Source organism: Myodes glareolus, chromosome 9, assembly GCF_982192425.1.
Source record: "Myodes glareolus chromosome 9, mMyoGla1.1, whole genome shotgun sequence".
NCBI classification, from domain to species: domain Eukaryota; kingdom Metazoa; phylum Chordata; class Mammalia; order Rodentia; family Cricetidae; genus Myodes; species Myodes glareolus.
In genome coordinates this window covers 93,327,954-93,352,675 of record NC_142034.1, presented here as the reverse complement: position 1 = coordinate 93,352,675, position 24,722 = coordinate 93,327,954, and the positions used below count along the sequence as shown (strand labels likewise).

The 24,722-nt window shown below is 42.8% G+C and overlaps 2 protein-coding genes across 7 annotated transcripts in view; one reads left to right on the top strand and one right to left on the bottom strand.

Moving 5' to 3' along the window:
* Fam234a (family with sequence similarity 234 member A) overlaps positions 1 to 5,931 on the bottom strand; it is a 30,557-nt gene extending 24,626 nt beyond the window's left edge. For 2 of the 3 annotated variants that reach the window (XM_087910731.1, XM_087910730.1), the window contains exon 1: positions 5,720 to 5,931. The gene's annotated coding sequence lies outside the window, so the exon portion shown is untranslated. The remainder of the gene's footprint in view (positions 1 to 5,719) is intronic. The other variant, XM_087910729.1, reaches the window with a different exon arrangement.
* A 5,349-nt stretch (positions 5,932 to 11,280) lies between these two features.
* Luc7l (LUC7 like) overlaps positions 11,281 to 24,722 on the top strand; it is a 29,034-nt gene continuing 15,592 nt past the window's right edge. For 2 of the 4 annotated variants that reach the window (XM_085694825.2, XM_048436071.3), the window contains exons 1-3: positions 11,281 to 11,459; positions 13,370 to 13,464; positions 18,430 to 18,528. In XM_085694825.2, the coding sequence (XP_085550951.1) occupies positions 11,399 to 11,459; positions 13,370 to 13,464; positions 18,430 to 18,528 (255 nt within the window). In that variant the 5' untranslated portion in view covers positions 11,281 to 11,398. Of the gene's footprint in view, positions 11,460 to 12,341; positions 12,413 to 12,676; positions 12,761 to 13,369; positions 13,465 to 18,429; positions 18,529 to 24,722 lie in introns of all 4 variants that reach the window. The other 2 variants (XM_087910725.1, XM_048436073.3) reach the window with 2 other exon arrangements.

Here is a 24,722-nt window from a genome sequence, read left to right as displayed (position 1 = left end):
GCCACACAGGGGCCAGGAATCAAATTGGGTCCTTGCAAGAGCAGCCTGTGCTCTTAACTGCTGAGCCATCTAACCCATGAGCCATTATCTCCAGCTGTTTTGAGACAGGGTTTCTCTGTGTAGCCCTGGCTGTCCTGGAACTCGCTCTGTAGACCAGGCTGGCACTGAACTCAGAGATTCACCTGCCTCTGCCTCCCAAGGCCTGAGTGCTGGGATTAAAGGTGTGCACTACCACTGTCTGCCTCCGGTTTCTATCTTCTCATGTGTTTAGCTTGTGTCCTTCTTGGAAACTTCCTGGTACTCATTATCGACTATTTTCTCTCTCTCTCTCTCTCTCTCTCTCTCTCTCTCTCTCTCTCACACACACACACACACACACACACACACACACACACGCACACACACGAGAGAGAGAGAGAGAGAGAGAGAGAGAGAGAGAGAGCAAGCACCCGAATCTACCCTTATTCATTTGTCAAGTCTCAGCTTGAGAAGCATAACATCCTAGAAAAGTTCAATTTGTTAGAAAAGTTCGGTTTGACCCTGGTTATTCCCTTCCTGCCCCAGGAAACTCAGTATATTTCTTGTATAACTTGTGTGTGTTACGGTGGTACATCTCCAACTCAAAGCATTCTATGCGTGCTCATCTTCTGCCAGATCAATTTTATGACAGTGTCCCATAAACCATACACAGTGAACACTCAAATATAACTAAAACGGGCACAAGTTGTTCTTGTTTGTTTGTTTTTGTTTTTCAAGACAGGGTTTCTCTGTGTGGTTTTGGAACCTGTCCTAGAACTCACTCTATGAACCAGGTTGGCTTTGAACTTACAGAGATTCACCTACCTCTGCCTCCCCAGTGCTGGAATTAAAGAAAGGCATGTGCCCTCATTGCTCCTGGCTTGGGCACAAATCCCCGCCCCCCAACAGGGTTTCTCTGTCTGTAACCTTGAAGCCTGTCCTGGAACTAGCTCTTGTAGACCAGGCTGGCCTCGAACTCACAGAGATCTGCCTACCTCTGCCTTCCCAGTGCTGGGATTAAAGGAGTGAGCCACCACCACCTGGCTGGACACAAGATTTTAAGGAGCATGTCTCTGGACAAAAAGATGAGTATGATAACTCAGTCTCCTTGTTCCAAATCCTAAATTTATTCCTAATCTACCATCACCAACAAATCTTACAGCAAGAGTGAGCAAAAGCTTGTCCCTAAAATATATATATATATATATATATATATATATATTACATCTGGGTATGACCATACATCAGTTATTAAGGACTTGAGAGGCTAAAGCAGGGCATCACAGTGAGCTGAAATTCAGCCTGGGCTATATAACAAGATCCTGTCTTAAAAAACAAGAACAAAATCAGGCAGTGGTGGCAAATACCTTTAATCTCAGCATTCAGGAGGCAGAGGCAGGAGGATCTCTGAGTTCAAAGCCAGCCTGGCCTACAAGAGTTAGTTCCAGGACAGCTAGGGTTGTTACACAGAGAAACCCTGTCTCAAACAAACAAATAAACAAAACACAAGAACAAGATGGGCATGGTCCCGAGTACCTTTAATCCCAGCAGTTGTGAGGCAGAAGCAGGTGGATTTGAGTTCAAGGCTGGCCTCAAACTCAGAGAGTTCTAGAACAGGCAAGGCTACATAGAGAAACCTGTCTCAAAACCATCCCCTACCCCCCCCCAAAAGAACAAAAGAAAGTCTTTTACACTGCATGGTCTGCACCACCTCCACGACTGCCCCCTGAGAGCAGTTCAAATATGAGATGTTTGAGACAGACGCCCACAACAACCAACCAGGCCGCACCGGGTTTTCCAGCTGAGCCAAGCAGATGTAAGACAAAGATAGTTATAGTGTTCTGTTGTTTACAGCGAACACTACTGACTCTCTACAAAACAGAATCTCAACACAAAGAACAGAGGCACAGTAATTTCTCAAAGCGGAACAAATCTTAAGGTCATGGTTCTCTGACTAAGACAAAAACTATCACAGTGCACACAGACCATATTCAGCTCAGAAGAAAATGATCTCAGGTAAGTCTTATAGATTAGCCCAAGGGATAAACTTTTTTCCTGAAGTCTAAATTAGACTTATTTCCTGCAATTCCCCTATGAATCCGTATTATTCCTTCTCACCCCTACATTTAGTAGGGGACTATTAAGGTAAATTATAGCTTTAATTTGCATCAATTTACTTGAAGTTTTGCATCAATTTACTTCTTATTGCGATTTTTGTTGTTGTTTGTTTCTGGATTTTTTAATTTTATTTTTGTTTGTTTTTTACACGGGGTCTTATTACCCAGGCTGGCCTTCAACCTGCTACGTAGCTGACCTTGAACTTTTGATGCGTGTGCCTGTGACTCTCAAATACTAAGATTACAGGCTTGTGCTACCATGCCTGACTGCCACATCATTTTTTTAGACTTTCTTAATGGATACATCTATACGCTCACAAACAAATAGAGAACACCAGCTCTGTGAATCAGCTACCAAGACTGAGTGAGGTCAACAGAAAACCAACAGTTTTCACCAGTGAACTAATACACGTCTCCTGCATGCTCAACCTATGATCTTTCTAAAACGTATTCCACTTCAGAGATAAATCACATGAATGATGAGCACCTACTTTCTGATTATTTAGTTAGGAGTCAGCATTTTTGTGCATGTTATAGTCTAAAAACCTACGTTCCGTGAAGGAGCTTACAAATGAGATTGGGAGCGCATTACACCAAGAGCGTGGGTTTCAAGATCAATTTTGAGTGAGATGCGTGGTAAACTTCGGGACACTTAAGAAACCCTGTAGATCTAACTCACCTCTCTTGTCGATCTAGCCCCTCCTTTTTATAGTTTTCATTTCATTTTATTTTATGTGTGCGTATGTGTGTGTGCGTATTTAATGTGTGTATGGGCACATGCATGCCATTGACAGCATATGTGGGCGTCAGAGAACAACTTGCAGGGGCTGGTTCTCTCCTTACACCATGTGAGACCCAGGAATCCAACTCAGCTCAGCAGACTTGGTGGCAGGTGTCTTTACAGGCTGAGCCATCTCAACAGTCCCAAGTCCTCCTCATGACGACCACTTAGGTTGTATTTTAAAACTTCTCACAGTGATTTCTGGAGCCCTCTCAGATGTTCCAAAAATATCTCCTGGTCGTGTTACAAGTCTAGAATGAGTCATGACCACTTCAGAACAAAGTCAACACCTTGGTTAACGCCAGGTCCTTCTATCCCTGGCTCCTGTCTGCCTGCCATCCTCCCTACATCTCACCGCCACTATCTGTCCCCATCACACGGTTGTTCTGCACTTGCCCCTGCATCTGCCCCTCTTCCTTTACCTGCTCCTACAATGCAAGTAAAACACAGATGTGCCAAAAACCCACCGGGACACTTCCCGTAAGGCTTTATTCCACGGTGGCTTAGGGCTCCCCTCTGGGTTCTCGTGACAGAGAATTCCAGAAATTTGACACACACTTATTGTTACTGCTCCCCCTGCCCAAGGACAAAGCAGAGTGGTGGCCGGCAGAAAATACACATGAGCGTGCACACGTCTGCATGAATGTCTAATCTTTAATATGACCATCAGCCTCTCTTGGGAGAGTCATTTCCTAACACATGAGTTCATTAACCATAAAAAAAATAAAGGAATCTATAGCTTGCAGGATCAGGTGACTTTAAATGCCAAATGTAAACATAGGATGTCAATCAGTTGTGACAACACTTGTGCCTTTTTTCTTTTCTTTTTTCTTTTTCTTTTTCTTTGGTTTTTCGAGACAGAGTTTCTCTGTGTAGCTTTTGGAACCTGTCCTGGAACTCACTCTGTAGACCAGGCTGGCCTGGACCTCACAGATATCCGCCTGCCTCTGCCTCCTGAGTGCTGGAATTAAAGGTGTGCACCAATACCACCTGGCCCTGTGACTTCTTTTTAGTACTGTGACTGTATTTTTCTCTAATTAAGTCCACCTCAATAGTTTTGTTTGTCTTTGTTTTTCGAGACAGGGTTTCTTTATGTATCTCTGGCTGTCCTGGAACTTGCTCTGCAGACCAGGCTCGCCTCAAACTCACAGAGATCCTCCTATCTCTGCATCCTGAGTGCTGCGATTAAAGGCGTGCACCACCACTGCCCAGCTGACCGCCTCAATTTTCTACAAGGAAATTTGCTTTCCCAAGTGCTCAACATCATCTTGGGGGCTGAACACTTCTCTTCCCTCGGAAAAGCCCCGTCCCAAGAACAACTGTCTAGTCAGTCTCACATTAAAGCCGTGTGAATGTTAGGTGTGGAACTTCAGCTTTAATTAGAGGAATGAGTAGGCGCTCTCTTCCCACAGGTGTGGTTAGCAGCATGGTTTTAAAATACAATCACAAGGGGCTAGAGAGTTGGCTCAGAAGTTAAGAGCATTTGCTGTTCTTGCAGAAGATCCAGGATAACCCCAGCACCCACATGGTAGTTCACAAACATCTGTAACTTCTGGAGAATCCAACGACCTCTTCGGACCTCCACAGGCACCAAACATGATCATGGTGCACAAACATACTGGAATGGCGACACACACAGTTCCAGCACCACAGGACTGGAGAAGAGGATCCCTGGAGCCCCTACTCTTACAAGTTGTCTTCTCTGACACGCACACACCTGCACCCACACTTGCATACACACACACAAATTTCACAAACTCTTTGCTGCACCTATTCCCAGAATGCGGAGGGGGTGTTAGGCTTCAAAACTGGATCACAAAAAGTACAGTAGTTCCTATCACCCCACCTCCCTTATTTCCCTTATGAGGGAAGACAGCTACCAATAGAAAACAGGAAAGATTCTGGGGGCATCGAGGACACTAGCCACTGGCCTTTTGAGTCAGTTGTCTTGGATTTAGATTCCCTCAACCTAGTCAGAGCCATTGGGACATCATCACCTACGTCTGATTCCCAGCCCACAGAAAGTGCTGACTCGTAAATGTTGTTTTATTTTGTGCATTTAGTAGGACAAGACCTCATGTTGTAGCCCAGGCTGACCTCAAACTCAGAACTCTTATGTCTCAGCCTCAACTTCCGGATTCGAGGTATGCACCACCACACCTAGCATAAAGATTGTTTTAATCCATTAAATTTTGTGTTTCTTTGTTACAAAGCAATTGATAAGCAGCACAAGGAGGCGATTGGAAGGGGAGTGAGAAAAATGCCGGTATGGAAGAAACAACAGCCCAGCACCCGAAAGGCTGTGGCAGGAACATTGCTTCCAGTTCAAGGCAGCAGGAGGAGGCGGTGATCAGATTAAAGAAACAAGCAGCAGGGAGAACTGTGAGGGTGAAGAATGAAGACATCCCCATCACCACCCATGACGTTACCCACCACACTGTTTTGGCCCTGAACTTGAAGAATATGAACTGATTCACACTAATGCCCTGGTGAGAGCGACAGAATTTAAGGAACTGCACGAGATTAACAGATGTCCTCCTGAGCCCAGGGTCCCTGTCGCTCTGAGTCAGCACTGCGCCCTCCAGAGAACACACACGGGTGAGCACAGATTTGTTTCGGCGAGTTCGGCGCGCCCGGAGGTGCCAGGCCCCTTGAATGACCCTGTTACTCTGGGAGCTCAGGCGGGCCCGACCCGAGCTGTGCGCCGCTCTCCAGGTGGCCGAACCGGCTCCAGGCCCCCACTAGTTCCCGACGATCGAACGCAGCCGGCTTCGGCCCGAACGAGGTCGCGCGTGAGAGTTACCTAGCTGGCTCTCGATCCGCTCTCGGACGCGTCCGGGAGATCCTGCTCCTCAGCAAGTGGTCCTGGACTGCCAAAGTTGGCTCAACTGCGGTCCCTGGAGTCCGGGATCCACATTCCAAGCAGCCGGGGTGGAGAGCGATGGAGCAGAAGGACGGATTGCTTCGGACAGCGGCGCCCTTCCCCGGCCAGCCCGGGCCCGCCCCGGCCTGGAGGGCAGCGTGCCACGCCCCCACAGGGCCCGCCCCAGACCTGCCCCGCAGCAAGCCCCGCCCCAAAGAGGCTATGGTTCCCTCCTTAGTTCCGCCCCACCAGCGCTGTGCATCACTTCCTGTCGGCGGAAGGGGCGTACCAGCGTGACCTAGTCAAGCTACCTGCGTCAATTGCTTAGCAACGTGAATGAGACGTCAGGCGTAGCTCCCTCCTTTCCAGTAAAGAGCCGACTAGTGCTGAAGCCGAGCATTTTGACATGGTACTGCTATGATAGCTTGTGTCTCATGTTGCAATACTAACCCCAGAAAACTGTGAAGGGAGACATCAGTCACCTGACCAGCAGGAGACCCTTTTTAAGGGTTCTTTTTTCTAGACTGCAAATCATTCTGTACACTTACTGTCCGCGGCATTTTCTTTTCTCTATGCACAGGCACGCACACACAGACACGGAGAGGTCAAAGAACAACTTTGCAGTTGGTTCTTCTTCCACCTTTATGTGGTTTCCTGGGATCAAACGTAGGTTGCAAGGCTTGCATAATTGCTTAGCAAGGACCTTTACCCACTGAGTCTTCTTATCTCTATTGTTTTTGCGACAGGGTCTAATATAGCTCAGACTGGCCTTGAACTTGATATCTTTATTCTGAAATATACCTCCTGCCATTACAGGCATGTGACATTACACTATTACACTGGTTTTATGCAATACTATTGTTAATCTAACTCAGGGCTTTGTTCTTGGTAGGTAACGTACTCTACCAATTCAGGCACATCTCTAACTTCTTTTTTGTTTATTTCTTTTTTTCTTTTTCTTTCTTTTTTTTTTTTAATTGAAGGTGGAGTTGTCATTTACCCCGGGTGGCCTTGCATTTTTGCTTATTTATTTATTTTGGTTGTGTTTTTCAAGGCAAATTTCTCTGTGCAGCCCTGGCTATCCTGGAATGTGCTTTGTAGACTAGGCTGGCCTCTAACTTAGAGATCTGCCTACCTCTGCCTCCTGAATGCTGGAATGTAAGGTGTGTGTCACCACTACCTGATTAGCTTTTTTTTTTCTTCTGGTTTTTCGAGATAGGGTTTCTCTGTGTAACAGCCCTGGTTGTCCTGCAACTCCCTTTATAGACCAGGCTGAACTTGAACTCAGAGATCCACCTGTCTCTGCTTCTGGAGTGCTAGGATTAAAGGTGTGTGCCACCACTGCCCAGCTGCCCTGCATTTTTTATATGTACCTAGGGCTAGCCTTGAACTTCTGGTTTTCTTGCCTCTATCATTTATTTGCTGGGCAACACCACAGTTAGTGCTTCTAAGGCCAGATGAGGGTGTCCAATTTCCTGGAGTTAGGGTTTCAGGAAGTTGTGAGCTTCTGGACATAGTTGCTAGGAACCAAACTCTGGTCCTTTGCAGGAACAGTATGCCCTCCTTACTACAGAACCACATTTTCAGCCTCTTGTTTGGCTTTGAAACTTACCTGTAATTTGCCAACACAAAGACATAGCTCTTGCCTAGAAAGGGATAAGAGATTTTTTGTTCTTGAGTCAAATATGCAAGTGCCCATGGCACAAGAATATAGAATCAGGTTGCTCCTTGTCTTAGTTAGGGTTTTATTGCTCTGAAGAGATCCATGAACACAGCAACTTTTATAAAGGAAAACATTTTATTGGGGCTGTGTGAGAGCCAAAGTTACATTTTAAGTTTTAATTAGTATGCCTCAGAGATCCATGAAACAACAACAACAAAAAAATTGCCTCTGACCTGCAAGTCCCTTGCCCAAGGACAGACAGTTCCTGAAATGGTGGAAGCTATTGCTTATGGGAGATAACGAGCCACCTGTTTTCACTCCCTTGGTTTGACCATTCTGCACCAAATGTGCTGGATCACATGTGGGCAGGAGGTTCAGAGGTAGAAATATGCCAAGATGTATGCTTGCCCCTGGTTGCATGTAGGCTGGAGGAGGTAAGTCAGGATGTATGCTTGTTCCTGATTGGACCTGATGGGAAATACTTAAGCTGCTGCAAAACTTGATTGGGGCCATCTGCTGGAAAACCAAAGATGAACCTGGCCAGAACCCATACATCTGACGAGTATTTCATTGAAATTTGCTTCAAATTGTTGGGCCCAAAGTATCTCTGGGCCTGTACCTCAAGGCCTGTCGGACAGAGAAAAGCCTGCTCGAGTTTGAGGGAACTGAATGAGGATGAGACAGCAAAATCTAGGTAGATGCCCCTCAGCTAGAGTGAGGGCTTGACTATGTCTCATTGACTGGAGGGACCCCCACATCACAGAATGTCACTTAAGCTGTATAAGCTGACACTCACAGTAATAAACTTAGTTTCTGCTTTGACCTGACTCTATCACGTCTGATTGCCCTGTGTCATGGGGCCGTGGAATGTCACCTTTTGATGTAGGTGTGTCATCTGTCTATGTGTTACTTTCATTGGTTAATAAAGAAACTGCCTTGGCTTTTGATAGGACAGCAGCTTAGATAGGTGGAGGAGACAGAACAGGATGCTGGGAGAAAGAAGTAGGGTCAGAGAGAGCAGATGCCATGAAGCTCTGGCCCAAAATGGACATAGGTTAGAATCTTCCCGGTAAGCCACCACCTCGTGGTGCTACACACATTACTAGAAATGGGTCAATCAAGATGTGAGAGTCAGCCAGTAAGAGGCCAGAGCTAACAGGCCAGGCAGTGTTTAAATGAATACAGTTTCCATGTAATTATTTCCGGTGAAGCTACCCGGGAGCCGGGTGGCAGGGACGCAGCCCGCCGCTCCTTTTGCAACAACCTTTCCCTGGGGAATAAGGAGGCTAAGGAGGCCTGGCACAAATTTAGCTTTAAATTGTGGTAGTGGTCTTATTCTCGACCAGTGGAATTAACAACTGGCTCACAGTTCAGAGGTTTAGTCCATTATCATCATGGTGGGGAGCATGGCGGCATGAAGGGTGGCATGCAGGCTGACATTTTGCCAAAGGTAGCTGAGACTTCTGGATTGGCAGGCAACAGGAAGAGTAAGTAAGATACTGCCCTGGCTTGAGCAACTGAGACCTCAAAACCTGACCTAGTGACAGACTTTCTTCAACACCTCACCTACTCCAACAAGGTCACATCTCCTAATGGTACCACTTCCCATGAGCCTATGGGCAGGGTTTCTCTGCATAACTGCAGCTGTACTGGAACTCACTCTGCAGACCAAGCTGGCCTTGAATACACAGATGTAGTTGGAATTGTCTTTGGGCCGCCAATCAGCTCCCAAATAAAGACATGGAGACTTATTATTAATTATGAATGCTTGGACTTAGCTTAGACGTGTCCCACTAGCTCTTTTAACTTAATTTTACCTGTTTCTATTCATCTACATTTTGTCTCAGAGCTTTTTTTTTTTAAAAAAAAAAACAAAAAACATCTTTCTTTCATTCTCTGTGTCTGTCTATCTGGCCCCAGCATCTCCCTGGCTTTTTTTTCCCCTCTTCTTTCAAGACTAAAATCTCCTACTTACTGTCCCTGCCTGAAAGTCCTGCCTATACTCCCTCCCTCACTATTAGCTTTTCAGCTTTTTATTGGACCAATTAGGTGCCTTAGGCAGGCAAGGTAAAACAGCAACACATCTTTACATAATTAAACAGATGCAACACGTCCTTACATAGTTAAATAAATGCAGCACATCTTTGCATTTGAGATCTGCCTGCCTCTGCCCCGAGTGCTGAGATTAAAGGCATGTGACACCATGCCTGGCACATGAAATTTTTATAGTTACAGAAAAAAATACAAAGTCATAAATTGAGGCATATATGGTTCACTATGTAGCCTTGGTTGTCCTGTGACCCTGGCTTTCCTGGAACTCCCTATGTAAGCCAGGCTGGTTTCTAAGTCACCTATACTTCAAACTCAGATGTAGGCAATAAATAGGCAGGCCTAAGAGGACTAAAGATAGTTCATAATAATTTGGCTCTAGATCAGCAACATTCTAACACTCCATATTCCTTCCTTCCTTCCTTCCTTCCTTCCTTCCTTCCTTCCTTCCTTCCTTCTCTTTCTTTCTAGACAAGGGTTCATATAGTCCAGGCTGGCTTTGAACTATGTAGTTGAAGATGAACTTGAACTTTTGATCCTCCTGCCCCTGCCTCCCAATTGTTGTAATAACATGAGAACACCACTATGTCTGGTTTTATGCTGTGCAGGGGTAGAACCCAGGGCACACTAGGCAAGCACACTATCAGCCAAGTCACATCCTCAGTCCCTCCCCTTTTTCCTTTCATACAGTCATAACCAGTAAATTGACCTTGTAGAATCTTTAGCATAGGTGTGGGCTTTTCTGGAAACTTGAATTCACATCATCTATCACCTCCTCCTAGTGTAAAATCAGACTGGGACATTATGACTGATGGACCAGAGCAAAGAATAGTTAATCAGCCATGCCTTTGGAGAAAAAAAAAGTTCATTGAGAGACAAGAGAGGAAACAACAGTATCAGAATAGAGCCGTTTGTGTCATCCCTCTCAAAAGTAAGTGAGCAGAGCCAAGGGAAATCATTAACAAGGGAGTTGGAGATGGAGAAATGGCTCAGAGGTTAAGAGCATTTGCTGTTCCTGCACAGGATTCAGATTTAATCTCCAGTACCCACATGAAAGCTCACAAACATTTGTAACTCCAGTTCCATGGGAATTGGAATATATAATAATGCAAATATTGTACTATTCCGAGTCTGTGTGAAGTGGAAACGCCAACCACATGAACATTCAGAGAAAGAACTCTTTAATACATATATGGGCTAGTTCCTCAAAAAGGTCTAGTCTCATGCTGGAAAATTTTACAGTTTATATAGAGTAAGCAGCATTGTCACAAATTTGTCTACCATCCTAAGTGGGCTTTTCATTCTTGTCTCAAAAGAAATCCTTAGCTTAAACTTTATGGATCCAACCTCTTCCTCCCGAGATTATTGGCATGAATTGCCCCGCCCAGTTTATTATATTTTGTTTCCACTATAGTTTCATTAGAAAATAGAATTTTCGGGGTGGTAGTGGTACATGCCTTTAATCCTAACATTTAATCCAAGTACTCGGGAGGCAGAGGCAGGAGGATGTCTGTTAGTTCGAGGCCAGTCTGGTCTACAGAATGACTTCCAGGATAGCCAGGACTGTTTCATAGAGAAACCCTGTGTCGAAAAACCAAAAAAAGAAAGGAAGGAAGGAAGGAAGGAAGAAAGAAAGACAATAGAATTTGATGTTTTAGGGATCAGGATTGGAGTTTTGATTTAGCCTCTAGGACAATTTGTGACCGCTCCACCCAGCGACTCTGGTTTTTCCAAACTACATTTCCCGGCAAGCCCTCCAACAACGTTTGACGAACTTCCTCCCAGCATTCCCCGCGGCGGGAAAGCGCCGAGCGGGCTTCAGGCCGACAGGACCATCTTTCGCTGCCGCTGTTGCCGCTGCTACCGTTGAGTTGTGAGGAGCTTCGCGGCCGTCCCCACTGGCCACCATGTCCGCCCAAGCGCAGATGCGGGCCCTGCTGGACCAGCTCATGGGCACGGCTCGGGACGGTGAGTCTGAGCGGCCGTCCAGGCTCTGGGCGGGGGCGGGAGTAAGGCGAGGCGGCCTGGCAGCCTGAGGCGAGGGCCGTGACAATGTGCGCCTGCGCGGGGCGCCATTCCTATTTCCCCCCGCTCGCCGACCCTAGGCGCTGGGCCTTTGTCTGATCCGCTTGACTTGCGAGGCTGTTGCGGCCGCCGCGTCCTTCTCGTCCGGGCGGCCTCCTTTCTGAGAGTCCGATCCGACGGTGGGGCTCTGTCCCCCTCCCATTTTCCGTCATGCGAATTCCTCTTGGTCGGCACCGCGGTTCGGCGCCTCCCGGCGTGCTGGAGCGTCGGCGGAGGGCTGGAACCAGCGCGGCTCCCGGGCGCTGGCTGCCGTGTGGCAGAATTCCTCTGATACTCCTCGGAGGAAAGGCGACCCCCGAGGAGCTGGACGGGTTTCGAAAACCCCGGGCGTTCCTGCTCCGTACGGTCACAAGGGGAGCCGTAAATGAGCATTTCTAACGTGGGTTCCTCCGTGCACTTTCCTAGCCTTCCCACCCCTCACTCCCCAGCCTTCCAGACTAGCCTTGGTTTAGTCAGCTCTTGGCATTCTTTAGGTAGGTGTATAGGGAGGCGTGCAAGATCATGGTGGTGTCTCAGGAGAAAGCAGTTGCATCCCAGCAAAGCTAGATCCCTGCTGTGGTTGGTGTTTTCATTTTTACTAAAGTAATGAAGTTGTAATTTCACACTGGCACAATTCGCAGGGCCGTGCAGAGTCTTTGCACCTTATTTCATAGGTCAATAAGTGCTTTTAGCTTTCTTTGTATGTTGAGTTGCTTTTGAATTGCTTCCCATATTTTTATTTCATACAAACTGAACAATTGTGGCCCCTCTATTTTATTTATAAAGGTTCAGTGTATCTTTGCCTGCCTACATCAATCTGCAAGGGAGTTGCAGAAAAGCCTCATGTTCATCGAGCCGTGAGTCACAACCAATTTCTAAGCTGTTATAACAAAAAAGTGTTTGCTTTTTTTCCACAAGTAACTTTAAAAGTGTAGTTTAGAAAGAAAACATTTTCAGTAAAAAGACACTACATTAATCCTGGATGCTTGCAAATCCTGAAATATATTCCTCCTTGACTATTACACAGCACTGTGTCCTCTACACAGATTAGCCTTAAAATTTGTCACATACCACTTTGCCTTTACTTTTATGTATCATTCCCCCTGACTTCCTTACTGCAGGTGTGGGCAAGAAAACTTTTCCTTTAAAACTTTTCAACAGCGGGCATAAAATTCTGCAGCTGAGTTCTTGAAGAATGCAGATGGGTACAGTATATGTTGGAGTTCACAGTGTGTATTGACTAACCTGATTCCTTTTTGCTTTCTTTGGTATTGTCTTGTTAAAAGTGACTCCCAGGTGCCAACTTCCCTTTGTAAGGGTGGGGATGAAAGGGGCATGACAAGAAAAGATTTAGAGATATTTAAGAGTCAGTGATAGAGCTTGAAAACTTTCTCCTTCCTCTTGGCAGTTTTCGATAATAAAACACTGCCTATTTGACTGCAACAAAAAGATTAATAGTTTTGGTTGGTGGGGATTGCCAGCTCTAAGTCATATGTGGTAGATTACCTGCTTCTTAGTTCTCATGCCCACACTGATTTGGGCTGATTCCTTTTGGTACTTACTCTTACTTCTGACTCCTTGACTTAATGATGGAGTTAGAGGTGATTAAGTGTGCGTCTTCATAAAATACTTAGCTTGAAAAAAAATCTGTATTCCATTCCAATTGTCAATATCTTTAGATCAGTTTCTTAGTGTGTATGATGGGGAGAATACAAAAATGCTAGTCTGCAAATCATCCGAGTGTATTGTTTTGCCAGATAGCCTTGTGTAGTTAATGAGATACTACTTTATTTAAAACCACAAATGAATTTCAGGAGATGAAACCAGACAGAGGGTCAAGTTTACAGATGACCGTGTCTGCAAGAGTCACCTTTTGGATTGCTGCCCCCATGACATCCTTGCTGGGACGGTAGGTGCTTTCCAGAACCTTATGGATTACTCGGGGTGGGGTGGGACAGTAGATGTAATATTTTTCTTTAATCCAAGAGTAATGGTTTATTTTTTAAAATTACATAATAGGGGCTAGCAAGGTGGCTCAGTAGTTAAGAGCATTTGTTGCTTTTGTGGAAGACCAGTGTTTGATTCCAAGTACTCACATGGTGGCCTACCAACATCTGTAACTCCATTTCCAGGATCTGACAGCCACTTCTATACATGGGGCAACTATATTCATGTGCACATAACCCCGACACAGGCACATACATAATTTTAAAATAATCAAAATAAACCTTAAAAATTAACGTTTAAAAACATAGCTTTTAGGATTAGAATTGCTGAAACACCCACTTTATTCTGTGTATAAAGAGTTACAAGAGCCTGGAGAGATGACTCAGGGGCTAAGAGCACTGACTGCTCTTCTAGAGGTCCTGAGTTCAATTCCCAGCAACCACATGGGGGCTCAAGCTATCTATAGTGAGATCTGATGCCCTCTTCTGGCATGCAAACATACATGGAAGGAATATTGTATACATAATAAATAAATAAATCTTAAAAAAAAAGTTACAGGGCTGGAGAGATAGCTCAGTGGTTAAAAGCACTAACTGATTGTCCTTCTAGAGGATCCAGGTTCAATTCCTATGACCCATACAGTAGCTCACAACTGTCAGTTCCGGGATCTCTTTGGGCACCAGACATGTACATGGTATGCAGACATGCATGCAGCCAAAATATCATACACATAAAAATAAAATAAATAAAAATGTAAATAAATCACAGGAGAATTGGTGTCCATTTTTTATCTTCAAAAAATTCTTTGAGTATTTCACCCACACATACATATATTTTAGTCACATTTATCCCTCTACTCCAGTCTTAGTAGATGTGATTTTTGAGGGTCTCATGGGATACTTGGAGAGGGAGCTGTGGGGGAAGTGAATGTTTTTCAAGTAGAATTTTATTTTTCTTTAATATGCAAAGTCTGTTACTCTTCACATTATAGATTGTTGGTAAAGTTTTTGAGTTATGAAACATTTCACTAGTATGAAATCTATATAACAAGTCTTTTTGAAAATTTGGTTGATTTTTCTTAATTTCAAGTTATTCTAGCATGATATTTTCATTCATACATACATGTATACACTTAATTTTGTGTGTAGACCTGAATACATGTCTATAGAGGGAATTAAAATTCATTGGCTCCCCTGGAATTGAAATTAAAGGTGGTTATGAATCTTGCTTATATAGGTGCCAGGAACTGAATCTAAGTTTCAGAAAGAGCAGTAAATACTCTTAATTGCAGAAACATGTTTTCCTCTTTTTTTTTTTTTTACTTAAATTTATGTATGAGTGCTCTTATTTGCATGCATGCCTTTATGCCAGAAGAGAGCACCAGACCTCATTACAGATGGTTGTGAGCCACCCTGTGGTTGCTGGGAATTGAACTCAGGACCTTTGGAAGAGCAGGCAATGTTCTTAACCGCTGAGCCACCTCTCCAGCTCCCTGGAACTTGCTTTATAGACCAGGCTGGCTTTGAGTCTACTGAGGTCCACCTGCCAAGTGCTGGGATAAAAGGCATTCGCCACCACTGCCCAGCTTTTTAAAAGATTTTATTTTACTTACTATGTATGCAGTGTTCTGCCTGTATGCCAGAAGAGGCACCAGATCACATAGATGGTTTTGAGCCAACATGTGGTTTCTGGGAATTGAACTCAGGACCTTTAGAAGAGCAGCTGGTTCTCTTAACTTCTGAGCCATCTCTCCAGCTCCTACAGGAATGATTGTTTCCACCCTGCGTATCTGGGGATTGAACTCAGACTGTCAAGTGGCTTTTCCTGCTGAGACATCTTTTCAGTCCCTAAAATAAAATAAAATTCAATGAGATCACATTGATTGCATATTTTTGTAACTCTTTGAAGAAATCTATACTGCCCAATTACTATAGTGTCTGAGCAGTACAGATAAATGCTAGTTTTGTAGAATGTGCTTTCATTTGGAATTAAGTTAAATTTAAGACTATAAACTGAAGAAAATCATCTGCTATATTTCAGCTACTTAAAGTGAAAGTGCTTTACAAAGGACCAGTTTAAGGCTTCATAGCTATTATGAAGAATGTAAAAATCAACCACTGATTGTATGAATATTTGTGCGCCAAAGAAAACATTCCACAGTGAATCATGGATTTAAAAAATTTGTGTAGTTGTATTTATGCATATGTGTGTTCATGCACTCAATCAGATGCTGGAGGATATTGGGTGTTACCCTCTTATCGCTGGTCTTCTAGTCCCTTCAGACAGTCTTTTTCTTTTTTCTTTTTTTTTTTGTTTTGTTCTGTTTTGTTTTGTTTTGTTTTTTTGAGACAAGGTTTCTCTGTGTAGCCCTGGCTGTCCTGGGACATGTTCTGTATACCAGGCTATTCTCCAACTCACAGATCTGCCTGCTTCTGCTGCCTCCTGTGTTCTGGGATTATAGTGTGCCTCATCACCATCTGGTGAGACAGAGTTTTACTTAGTCTAAAGCTCATTGTACCAGAGTTTATGGAGTTTTGACTGGGTCAGCAATCAGTAAAACAGTGCTGTGGTTACAGATATGTGTTATCATGCCTGGATAATTAAATGGGTGCTGGTTTCTGAACATTCATGTTTAAACAGCAAGCATTCTTACCAACGGAGCCATCTCTCCTGCCAACCCTACCCACTTTTTGTATATGAGTCAGGGTCATATGCTCACCTCACAATCACAATGCAGTAGAATCTGGGCCTGAACTCCGGATCTTCTTACCTCTCCATGTGACTTTGTTAACTTGCGTTTTGATTCAATGCCATAAGTTTTAGGATAAAAATTTCCTGTTGCTGTTTAGACAACCAGAGCAGGAGATATCTGCACAGTCCTGTATTCAGGATTAACATAAACATTACAAACTGTAGTATTATTGTTTTACATGTGATTAGAAAACATAATAATACATTGTGACTAATCTTGTTGACAGCACACCACTTTTAGTGATAAAGCCTCAAAAACCGAAAAAAAAAACCAAAAAAAGAAAATATTGGCCTACAAAAGAGTTCCACAATAGCCCAGAATGGGATATAACAAAGGTTTATTTATTTGGGGATAAGCTCACAGTAAGGGTACTGATCTGCAGTCCTCTGCCTACACTGGGAACTGGATCCGAATCCCCCCAGCCGAGAACCCTGCTGTTGGCTGAAGGAGTTCCCACAGCACCACCCACTTTTGTCTAAATAAGGGTTCTAAGTCTAATACAAAAGTATATACAATAAGAGCAAATATCAAGTAACGTCCAGGGAAAAGAAGAGACAAAAGCATACATAAAAATTAGAATTACAACCAGCATGTGCAGCATCAAACAGGGAAAAACCCATGTTAAATGTTTCAATAGTTATCCTGTCTTAGAGTCTAAGTCTTATATTAAAAATGACTAAGTCCTGAGAGGAAAGTGACTATGACTATCTAGCCTTCAATCTCATCGAAGACCTGAGAAGGGAAATAATATTACTTGAGTAAACAGGAAGTACAATCAAGCAACTCGCAAAAAGGTGCAGGAAATGACAGAGGCAACCAGCTATCTGGGCAATCACCCAAAGTCTCATTTGTAATGTGGGGCATCCAACTTTGGCTAAGGCCTGGAGTATCTGACAGACTTTTTGCAGAGGCAGGAAAAATTGAAAAACTATCTTACCCTTTCTTGGCAAGGTCTGGCAGTCTTTTTGCTTGTATCCTGCTTGTCTAGTCTGGACATTGTGCATTTTGTCAGTGATCGAGGCAGGGGCAGTTCTTTGCCCAATGGCAAGTTTCGCCAAGAAGAAAACAAGCTCCAAGTGGAGTGTCTCTGGTGTTGCCACAGCAAGAACAAAGAAGGAAAGAAAAATACAGGGACTGGAGAGATGGCTTAGTAGTTAAGAGCATTTGCTGCTTTTATAGAGGATTCCAGTTAAGTTTCTAGCACCCACATAATGGTTTATAATTGTGTAATTGCAGTTCCAGGTGATCTGATTTGCCTTCTGATCTCTGAAGGCACCAGGCAGAACACTCACAAATATATTTTTTTTGAAATGGGTTTTCTATGTGTGACCTTGGCTGTACTGGAATTCACTCTAGACCAGGCTGGCCTTAAACTCAGATTCCCCTGCCTCTGCCACCTGAGTGTTTGGATTAAAGGCATGAGCAACCACTGCTCAGCTAAATAAATTTTAAAAATGCATTTCTAGGATATATCTTGTTTCTTTTTTGTTTATGTGATATAATCTCATGTTGCCCATGCTGACCTTGTACATAGTAAGCATAATCTTACTATGTAGATTATGAAATTGCAAGTAAAGAAAGAGACCTGTTTTTTGAATTAGATGTAAGATCTTTTTTGGATGTTTATTTATCCATGCTGCAAAGTATCAATTACTATTGAAAGTAGTATAATGTCTGTAAGTTGTAAAGCAAAATAATTAAATAAGCACTTGTTAAGAATCTTAAGTTCTAGAACTCGGCAGATGCCATCTTATATGTATGTGACTCCCACGTTTTTGTATTGAATTTCATTTCATTGTTTGCTTTTTTATGTGTCTATTATAGCACGTACTGATAGCACGTGCTATGTAAGGTGAAGGTGACCTTGCATTCCTGACCCTCCTGCCTTTTCTTGCCAGCGGCACCGATTACAGAAATGTGTCAGTCAGTGTGCCTGGCTTCATTTCTTTTGTTGGAGACTAAGGTACATAAGTCCAGATTGGTCTTTAGCTTACTATCCTATTGCCCCTCAACCTCTTAACTGTTGAGATTATCATGCCATTATGCTTGATCCATTTCTTAATTTATTATCTGTAAAACTATTGTTTATTTCAGTGAAAGTTGAAATACTAAATCATATTAATTTCATGCTTTCTATAATGAATAGGTGTTAATGTTTTATTTTTTTCCCCACAGCGCATGGATTTAGGAGAATGTACCAAAATCCACGACTTGGCCCTCCGAGCAGATTATGAAATTGCAAGTAAAGAAAGAGACCTGTTTTTTGAATTAGATGTAAGATTTTTTTTTGGATGTTTATTTATCCATGCTGCAAAGTATCAATTACTATTAAAAGTAGTGTAATGTCTGTAAGTTATAAAGCAAGATAATTAAATAAGCACTTGTTAAGAATCTTAAGTTCTAGAACTCGGCAGATGCTATCTTGTATGTGTGTGACTCCCAAATTTTTGTATTAAATTTCATTTCATTGTTTGCTTTTTTTATGTGTCTATTATAGCACGTACTGCTATGTAGCCAAGGAAGATCTTGAACTCCTAAGCCTCTTCTTTCTGAGTGCTGATATTACAGGGCCATATGCCATCATGATAGATTTATGTAGTGTTGGCAGTTGAACTCAAGATGTCGTTATTTTTCTGCTGTGTAGTACTCCATCGTGTAAATGTACCACATTTTCATTATCCATTCCTTGGTCGAGGGGCATTTAGGTTGTTTCCAGGTTCTGGCTATGACAAAGCTGCTATGAACATAGTTTAACACATGTCCTTGTGACACGATTGAGCATCCTTTGGATATATACCCAAAAGTAGTATTACTGGGTCTTGAGGAAAGTTGTTTCCTAATTTTCTGAGAAATCGCCACACTGACATCCAAAGGGGTTGTACCAGCTTGCATTCCCACCAGCAATGCAGAAGTGTTCCCTTTTCCCCACAACCTCTCCAGCATAAGTTGTCATCAGTGTTTCTGATCTTGGCCATTCTTACAGGTGTAAGATGGAATCTCAGAGTTGTTTTGATTTGCATTTCTCTGATAACTGAGGAAGCTGAACATTTAAGTGTCTTTCAGCCATTTTAGATTCCTCTGTTGAGAGTTCTCTGTTTATGTCTGTACTCCATTTTTTTTATTGGGTTATTTGTTCGTTTGATGAGCAATTTCTTGAGTGCTTTATATATTTTGGAGATCAGACCACTGTCTGATGTGGGGTTAGTGAAGATCTTTTCCCATCTGTAGGCTGTTGTTTTGTCTTATTGACCATGTCCTTTGCTTTACAGAAGCTTTTCAGTTTCAGGAGGTCCCATTTATTGTTTTTCTCAGTGTCTGTGCTGCTGGGGTTTTATTTAGGAAGTGGTTCCCTTTGCCAATGCATTGAAGTGTACTTCACACTTTTCTGTAAGGTTCAGTGTGACTGGCTTTATGTTGAGGTCTTTGATCCATTTGGACTTGAATTTTGTGCATGGTGATAGATATGGGTCTATTTTCATTCTTCTACATGTTGATAATCTAGTTATGCCGGCACCATTTGTTGAATATGCTTTCTTTTTTCCATTGGATGTTTTTTGCTTCCTTGTCAGAAATCTGGTATTTGAAGATGTGTGGATTGATATCCGGCTCTTCTGTTCGGTTCCATTGGTCCTCCTGTCTGTTATGCCAGTACCAGGCTGTTTTCAGTACTGTAGTTCTGTAGTAGTTTGAAGTCAGGGATTATGATGCCTTCAGAAGTTTTTTATTGTACGGGATTGTTTTGGCTGTCTTGGGTTTTTTGCTTTTCCATATGAAGTTGAGTACCATTCTTTCGAGGTCTTTGAAGAATTTTGCTGGGATTTTGATGGGCATTGTGTTGAATCTGTAGATTGCTTTTGGTAAGATTGCCATTTTTACTATGTTAATTCTGCCTACCCAAGAGCATGGGAGATCTTTCCACTTTCTGGTGTCTTCTTCAGTTTCTTTCTTCAAAGATTTAAAGTTCTTGTCATACAAGTCTTCCACTTGTTTGGTTAGAGTTACTGTGAGATTTTATGCTGTTTGTGACTATTGTGATGGGTATTGATTCTCTGATTTCTTGCCTCAGTGGTTCTTGCATGTACCATCAAAACAGGCTCCTTGAGTAGATATTTTATATGACTTTGGGAACTTATCATATCTTTTATAAATTTAAAATGTTGTTATCCTTTGGGCCACTTCTAAAGAATTACATGCTTAGAAGTAGAGTATTTGCATAGCTTGTGGAAGGTCCTGGGTTTGATTGATCTTCAGCACCTTCAAAAGAAAAGAGATAGGGAAGGGAGAGTAAGGTGGAAGAAAGGGAGTTGCTCAAAAGAAATACTTGTGTGTATGTGTGAGAAGTATGAGACTGTATGAGCTATTTAGATCATTTGCAGTTGTGAAGAAGTAGCAGAAATAAAACATCTATTTAAAGGAGGGATTAAGGACATTTGTGTTAAGAATGGTTTATTGGGACTGGAGAGATGTCTCAGAGGTTAGAGCACATACTTTTCTTGCAAAAGACTGGAGCTTGGTTTCTATCACTTAATGTCGGCTGGCTCACAACTACCTGTAACTCCAGCTCCAGTAGGTCCATTGTCCTCTTATGGACTCCATGGATACCTGCACTCATGTTCATATCCACATACAGACATGAATATATATGCATAATTAAAAAGTAAAAGTATTTGTTTACTACTGTGTAGCAGAAGAGCATAGAATTTGAATATGATACGAGATACGAGTTGGTGGTGAGCTCAATGGAGTCCTGTTCTCACATGTGGGGCCTCCAGCTCCACTGTTCCCTTCCTAAATTGCTTACAGCATGAGCAATATAGGCACAAAGTACTTTTTTTAAAAAAATTCTGTATGTGGGTATGTCTCTATGAGTTCAGGTACCTGTGGATGCCAGAGACATCTGATCCCTTTTAAGTTGAAATTATCTGCAGTTGTGAGTCACCTGACAAACTTGGATTTTTTTTAATATTTATTTTATGTATGTGAGTGCTCTACGCCATTATGCATTCAGAAGAGGGCATCAGATCCCACTATAAATTGTTGTGAGCCACCATGTGGTTGCTGGGAATTGAACTCAGGACCTCTGGAAGAACAGCCAGTGCTCTTAACCTCTGAGCCACCTCTCCAGTCCCCCAAACTTGGATCTTATTCAAGAGCAGCTTTGGTTTTAACCATTGAGCCATCTCTCCAGTGCTACAAAGCACTTTTGGTTCTCTTTCGTGGTCATGTACTTGTAAATTCAGGAATGCATAGCTTGTCTATAAATATACATCCCTGCCTTGTCCTCTGGAGACAGCCAAAGAATCAGGTTAATATTGCTGCTGCAGACATACCTGGGTGATCTCCTTTTAGTCATATTTCAGAGCAGTTCCCAGAAGGGGAAATGTCCTTGTGAGAAATTCTAGCAAAAGAGCGGGTGGAGGGGGACATGGATGTTGTATTAATGGAAAATTGCTAGAATGATGTCACAGGTTTATTCAAACATTGCATGTAAGTTGTTCTTACTATAAATTTTTTTTGGTTGTTGTTATTTGATACAAGGTCTTGCAATGTGGCCATGGCTGTCCTAGATCTCACTAGGTAGACCAGGCTGGCCTTGAACTCACTATGTGAGTATCCCCTGAGCACTGGTATGGCAGGGGATACATGACCAACTTGCCTTCAAAAGGTTTAAAGTTTCTTTTTTGGGAGTGGGGAGGTTGAGGGGGGTTCATGTAGCCAAGGCTAATTTCAAACTTTCTTTGTACCTATGGATTGATTCTCTCTCCGAAGTGCTAATATTAGAGACATTCACCCAAAGTTAAATAGATACTTTTCTATAAGAATATTAAAGATGAGACCATCTATAATCCCAGCACTCAAGAGTTTAAGGCAAGAGGTTTGTGGTTTTAGGCTGGCTTAGCAAAGTTGAGAGCCAGCCAGGATACATAGTGTAACCCTATTTTCTGTTCTACCCCAAAACAAAACAACCTAAAATAAAATGTAAAGCAAGTTACTTGAATTTACTGGTACTTTTGTTTATTCTTTAATTTTTTTAATGTTTATTTTATTTTATTTATTTTTTTTAAAGATTTATTTATTTATTATGTGTACATCATTCCTTCCATATGTGCCCGCATGCCAGAAGTGGATGCCAGGTCTACATTATAGATGGCTGTGAGCCACCATGTGGTTGCTGGAAATTGAACTCAGGGACTCTTGAAGAGCAGTCAGTGCTCTTAACCACTAAGCCATCTCTCCAGCCCCTTAATGTTTATTTTAATGTGTATAAATATTTCAATTGCCTTTATGTCTGTGGACCACATGCATACCTGGTGCCCACAAAAGCCAGACAGGGCATTGGACCCCCTAAAACTGGAGTTAGATAATTAAGAACTGCCATGTGGCTGCTGGAAACAGAACTTGAGTTCTCTGGAAGAGCAGCTGGTGCCCTTAACTGCTTGAGCCATCTCTTCAGCAGTAGCCTACTCATCTTTGTTACTCTCTCTGATGCTGGAATTAAAAATGTGTTGCATTATGCCTGCTCTACTTTGCTCTCTGTTTTTTTTTTTTTTTGTTTTGTTTTTTTTTTTTAGAAAGACAGTGTTGGGAATTGAACTTGGCCTTTAAACATACTGGGCAACACTTCATTGCTGAAGTGTTTTTATTCTGTCCTGTGGCCTTGTTTCTAGGCTCTGAGCATGGAAGCATAGTTATTTGGGTATCGTGCAGGGTTGAATATGCCTGGGTGCTCTTAGAAGTTGGTTTCATTGTACCACCCTGTGGGACCACTGTACACATTCTAGTAAGGGGTTGATTGTGATTAGAATCTGAGTTTTTGCCTGTGGTGGTGGCGGCACATACCTTTAATTTCAACACATGGGAGGCAGAGAGGCAGATAGATCTTCATGTTTGAGGCCAGTCTGATTTACATAGTGAGTTCCATCCAGGACAGCCAGGGCTGCATAAAGAAACACTCATGAAAACCACCCTCAAAAACAAAAACAAAACAAAAAGAATTTGGGTTTTAGACTCATCTTTTTCTGTCATGTAAATTTGTCCTTTTGTAACCAATGTACACGTGAAACACTTTGAAAAGGAGAGAAAGGGACAGCAAAACAGACTTACTTTTTAAAGAACATGCCTGTTAGAAGACACTCCATCTGGGTTGTTTGTTTTGCTGTATAACCATTTCGTTTTTAGATTTTTAGACATTTGAGTCCATGACCATTGGACTAAGAATCTGCTTAATATAGAGGCATTTTAGTTGATAAAGGTGTGGCTCTGCATGACTCCTATGAGTGAATCTTTGATTTTCCCTATATATACAATGCTGAGTATACAGTAGGGGAACACTACTTGAGTGGGCTTAGGGGTACCTCAGGATTCTGTATTGGGGGCTGTTATTCTGGGTAAGGACAGGTGACTCAGCTCTTCATCTTTCCAGAAGTACAGTTTGCAACTGTGGTAGAAACATAGGTCACACCCTTTCTCCTTTTCTTTCCCTCCTTCTCTTCCTCCCTCCTTCCCTCCCTTCCTCCCTCCTTCCCTCCCTCTCTCCCTCCCTCCCTTCCTCCCTCCTTCCTTCCTTCCTGTTTTGGGGTAGAGCTTCATGGTGTATGTATCCTTGACTGCCCTGGAATTTGCTTTGTAGACCTGGCTAGCCTGCCTCCTGAGTGCTGGGATTAAAGGTGTTGGCTACCACTGCCTGGCTGTCTCTTACCACTTTTTCTTTTGCATACTAATCCCAGTTTCTCCCTCCCTTCCTTCCCCCCTCCCCCTCCTCCATCTGCTTCTTAGAGAGGGTAAGGCCTCTTACCATTTTTATGTGAGTTCTAGGATTCAGATTCAGTCTTTTTTTTTAAGATGTATTTATTATGTATACAGTGTTCTATCTGCACGTATGACTACACACCAGAAGAGAGCACCGTGTCCCATATCATTATAGATGGTTGTGAGCTACCGTTTGGTTGCTGGGAATTGTACTCAGGACCTCTGGAAGAGTAGCCAGTGCTCTTAATCTCTGAGCTATCTCTCCAGCCCCAGATTCAGTCTTAATACAAACTTGCTTTCCCAGCAAAGTCTTTATTATCCACTGAACCACCTTCACACTGCACTTCTCCTCTACATGTGTGTGGCCTCTCTTTATTCTAGACTATAGCCCCAAACTGGCCTCTAACTCATAATAATCTTCCTGCCTCAGCCTCCTGCTGTATGCCTGTGAAGTCTAGAGGACAGGTTGCTTTTTCGTAGGTGCTGCCCATTTGTCAATTTTTCTTGTTTTTATTTTAATTTTTTTTACATTTATTTGCTTGTATGTGTATATACACACACTTATGGAAATGGGTTCTTTTTTTTCCATCATGCAGGTTCCAAAGGAGTGAATTCAGATTAATTAGGTTTGGTCTCTAGTATGTTTATCCACTGAACTATCTTGCCAGTCCCTCAGCTTGTTATTTGAGACAGTGTCTCTCAGTGGCCCAGGATGTGTC